The 2,896-nt window shown below is 39.1% G+C and overlaps 1 protein-coding gene across 1 annotated transcript; it reads left to right on the top strand.

Annotated features, from left to right (window-relative positions):
* Window positions 1–1,633, top strand: LOC147179932 (galactose-specific lectin nattectin-like). The gene is made up of 7 exons (XM_086066974.1): window positions 1–83; window positions 211–264; window positions 388–403; window positions 502–587; window positions 716–850; window positions 1,065–1,176; window positions 1,368–1,633. Exons 2-7 carry the CDS (start codon window positions 211–213, stop codon window positions 1,439–1,441), a joined length of 477 nt encoding a protein of 158 aa, XP_085923100.1. The 5' UTR covers window positions 1–83; the 3' UTR covers window positions 1,442–1,633.
* Window positions 1,634–2,896: the final 1,263 nt, after the last annotated feature.

Here is a 2,896-nt window from a genome sequence, read left to right as displayed (position 1 = left end):
ATTGCGTCAAGCTACCCTATAAAAGGCTCACTGGTCTTCCTTCACAGCACATTCACTCAGCTTCAAGCATCAGAACTGCAGAGGTAACATGACACAGCTTGCCATCAATGACCATGAATTATTTTCATATCATGAAACTCAGTTTCATGATAGATTTGATATTTTGCTTGTTGACAAGAGCCACTTAAATGTTTTTCTGTCATTGCACAGATGGCAATTGCTATTCGCTCCGTGTTCCTCCTTTGTGGACTCTTGGCGGGAGTTGTAAGTCCAAATCTCACCTGCTGCTTTTAATAAGCATATATTTAACTACTGTGTTTGACTTCTTGGCTTGATCTGGGTTGATGTCCGTTTTTTTAACAATTTGTTTTTTTTTTCCTTTCACAGTGGGCACTTCCCGAAGGTTTGTCGCTGCGTCTTATTTTCAAACTTATTTTTGGCTTGACGCGAGATCGTGTTAACGTGCTGCTGTTTTCTAACAAACAACATTTTGTGTTGCAGTGACTTATTGTCCCAAGGAATGGACTCAGTTGAATGAACACTGTTTCATGTTCGTCCCACAGCAGAGAACTTTTGTTGATGCAGAGGTATGGAAGACTTTCACACAGTAGTTGTGATTCAATGCTTTGTGAAAAACTATCACAGTACGTGGAATGACATTTGAAAGTAATCATGATTATTGATTTTTTTGCCTTTGTTATTTTTTGCCCATCAGCAAGTGTGCATACTCAAAGGTGGGAATCTGGCCTCTATCCTCGACGCTACGGAAAATGCATTGGCTTTTGAGCTGATTCGGGCCCAGTTTGATGAGATTAGAGACACCTGGATTGGACTCCATGATGGCATTGAGGTGATACATCGACTAGCACAAAAACTCAGCAGCATTGTATCAGTTGTTTTATTTTTAGTTGGAACGCAACAGGCGATCAATTGTCTTTAGTCATCAACTCTCTCTGTCTGATGGTCTTTTATCACCCAAAAAGACTTCCAGCTCATCATCTAGAATTGAAAACAATCAAGATGGATTATTGTACTCGTGAGATTTACGTGTGACTTTATTGCAGGAGGGCACCAACCTATGGACAGATGGCTCAGCAGTCGGCTTCACAGCATATTCTGCCACTCAGCCTGATAACTTTGGAGGAGTCGAAGATTGTGTTGAGATTGATGACACATGTAAGATGTTTTTTTTGTTATTGTTGATTTTACCCTCACCACTGATCGTTTTTAGTGGCATAAAATGTTTATGTGTCCTGTGATCTAGACCTGCTTAATGTCGCTTTTAGAAAAGACTTACTCAGAGTGAATTCCACCCGCAAGGAATGTCATGGTGTCATCTCTAACGCTGTCTCTCTTTTCCTTTACAGCCAATGCCTGGAACGATGACCAATGCACAGACGCCAACTACTTCATTTGCGTCAAACACGCCCACAAACATTAATCAACCCAAACACCATTACATCAGTCTCGAAAAATGTCTTTCCTTACGTCTTGAAAGTCTTCTGAGATCATGGCGGACTTCCAATTGTATCTATCTATCTTTTATCTTCTACGCAGTTCACTTACTCTTGATGGCAATCGAATTTGGAAGGTGGAAGGGTTTCTGTAATAAATGAAGGACTCTATCAATGCACCTGTTAGTTTGTATGTTTTTGTGTATGAGTTTTTACTTTTCTTAATGGCCAACCTCCATCGTTGACACAACACTAACACACACACACACACACCCACACACACCCACACCCACACACACACACACACACACACACACGATTCTTAAAGCTACTGAAAGAAAAAGGGCACATGATGACTGACCATAACGCATAAACACTAATTTATCTAAGGCCCAAATACACAGACAAGGATTTTTCAAATCGTAAAGGATTTTTTTTTTCCAAACGTGGTAGACGCTACAAATAAAACAACGACACAACAACAGGCATTTAACAGTTTTTGTTGTACTGTGTGTGATGTGTCGAAACAATCTTAACACTAACACCGCACACATTAGGATTCTCTTTCCTCGTTTATCTTAAAGACAAGAGCAGAAATGTTGCGTAGTCTCGCACGTGATGAACAGACTCTCCTGGATATGCGTTGATGCTTCCTGAGTGTCTCCAAACAGGACCGGACGCGGGAGCGTTGAAAAACGTTGTTGTCAATATAAGGCTCGATTTGGAAAATACTTCTTGCCACCTGGAGAATCTACTTTGGTATCATTAAATGACAAATGTGGCAGATTCGCAAGAAAAGAAACTCAGAAATAAAATCAAAAATACACGTAGCGTACTTCTCGGAAGTTTGTGCCAATACTTTTCAAATAAGGAGATAGTAATTGCTTTTGCAAGATTAACCATATCATGTTAAGCATTCACACTTTGAAGCATTGGGTACTGCCAGCGACAAAGATCCCTCACTTTGCGAAGGTCCACACCCTGAGGATCAAGCATTTAAGTTAATTTGTTAAAATGTACTATTTACTTGTACATTTATGTTTACATAATTATTATTCACACATTCATACGTTTTGGTATTGTTTTGTACAAGTAGCTAAGTTGATTTGTCAAATCTGCTGCTCTCTGTCATTCACTTGCATTTACCTAAAGTATGCTAGCTTCTGATTGGTTAGTGTTAGTCGCTCTTGCTGTTGCGTATGACAAGTATATACAGTCCTGCTCTCCATTATTGGCACCCATGAAGGTAAAGTACTAAATGTGGAATATCTTCTGAAAAAAATGAATCAAGCAAATCATTAGATTTTTTTTTTATAGAGAACTTGTTTTATTCCAAAGACCAAATGATGAACTCATTCACTGCCATTGACGGCTATAGACGTCGAAAATTCATTTCAACAATTTCTAGTAGTTTACATTTTTTTCCACTTTTGTTAACAAGA

This window comes from Leptonotus elevatus, chromosome 2 (assembly GCF_054856555.1).
Source record: "Leptonotus elevatus isolate MCC_2025b chromosome 2, RoL_Lele_1.0, whole genome shotgun sequence".
In the NCBI taxonomy this organism is placed as follows: domain Eukaryota; kingdom Metazoa; phylum Chordata; class Actinopteri; order Syngnathiformes; family Syngnathidae; genus Leptonotus; species Leptonotus elevatus.
Note: the sequence above shows the minus strand (reverse complement) of the source record. Positions and strands in the feature narration are given on the sequence as shown.

What these genes read in the sequence shown, in the direction of transcription:
- LOC147179932 (XM_086066974.1), top strand. Translation starts at nt 211, where the DNA reads ATGGCAATTGCTATTCGCTCCGTGTTCCTCCTTTGTGGACTCTTGGCG. An exon ending in GACTCCATGATGGCATTGAG is followed by an intron (nt 851 to 1,064) that starts GTGATACATCGA and finishes ACTTTATTGCAG; the next exon opens with GAGGGCACCAACCTATGGAC. An exon ending in TGTTGAGATTGATGACACAT is followed by an intron (nt 1,177 to 1,367) that starts GTAAGATGTTTT and finishes TTTCCTTTACAG; the next exon opens with CCAATGCCTGGAACGATGAC.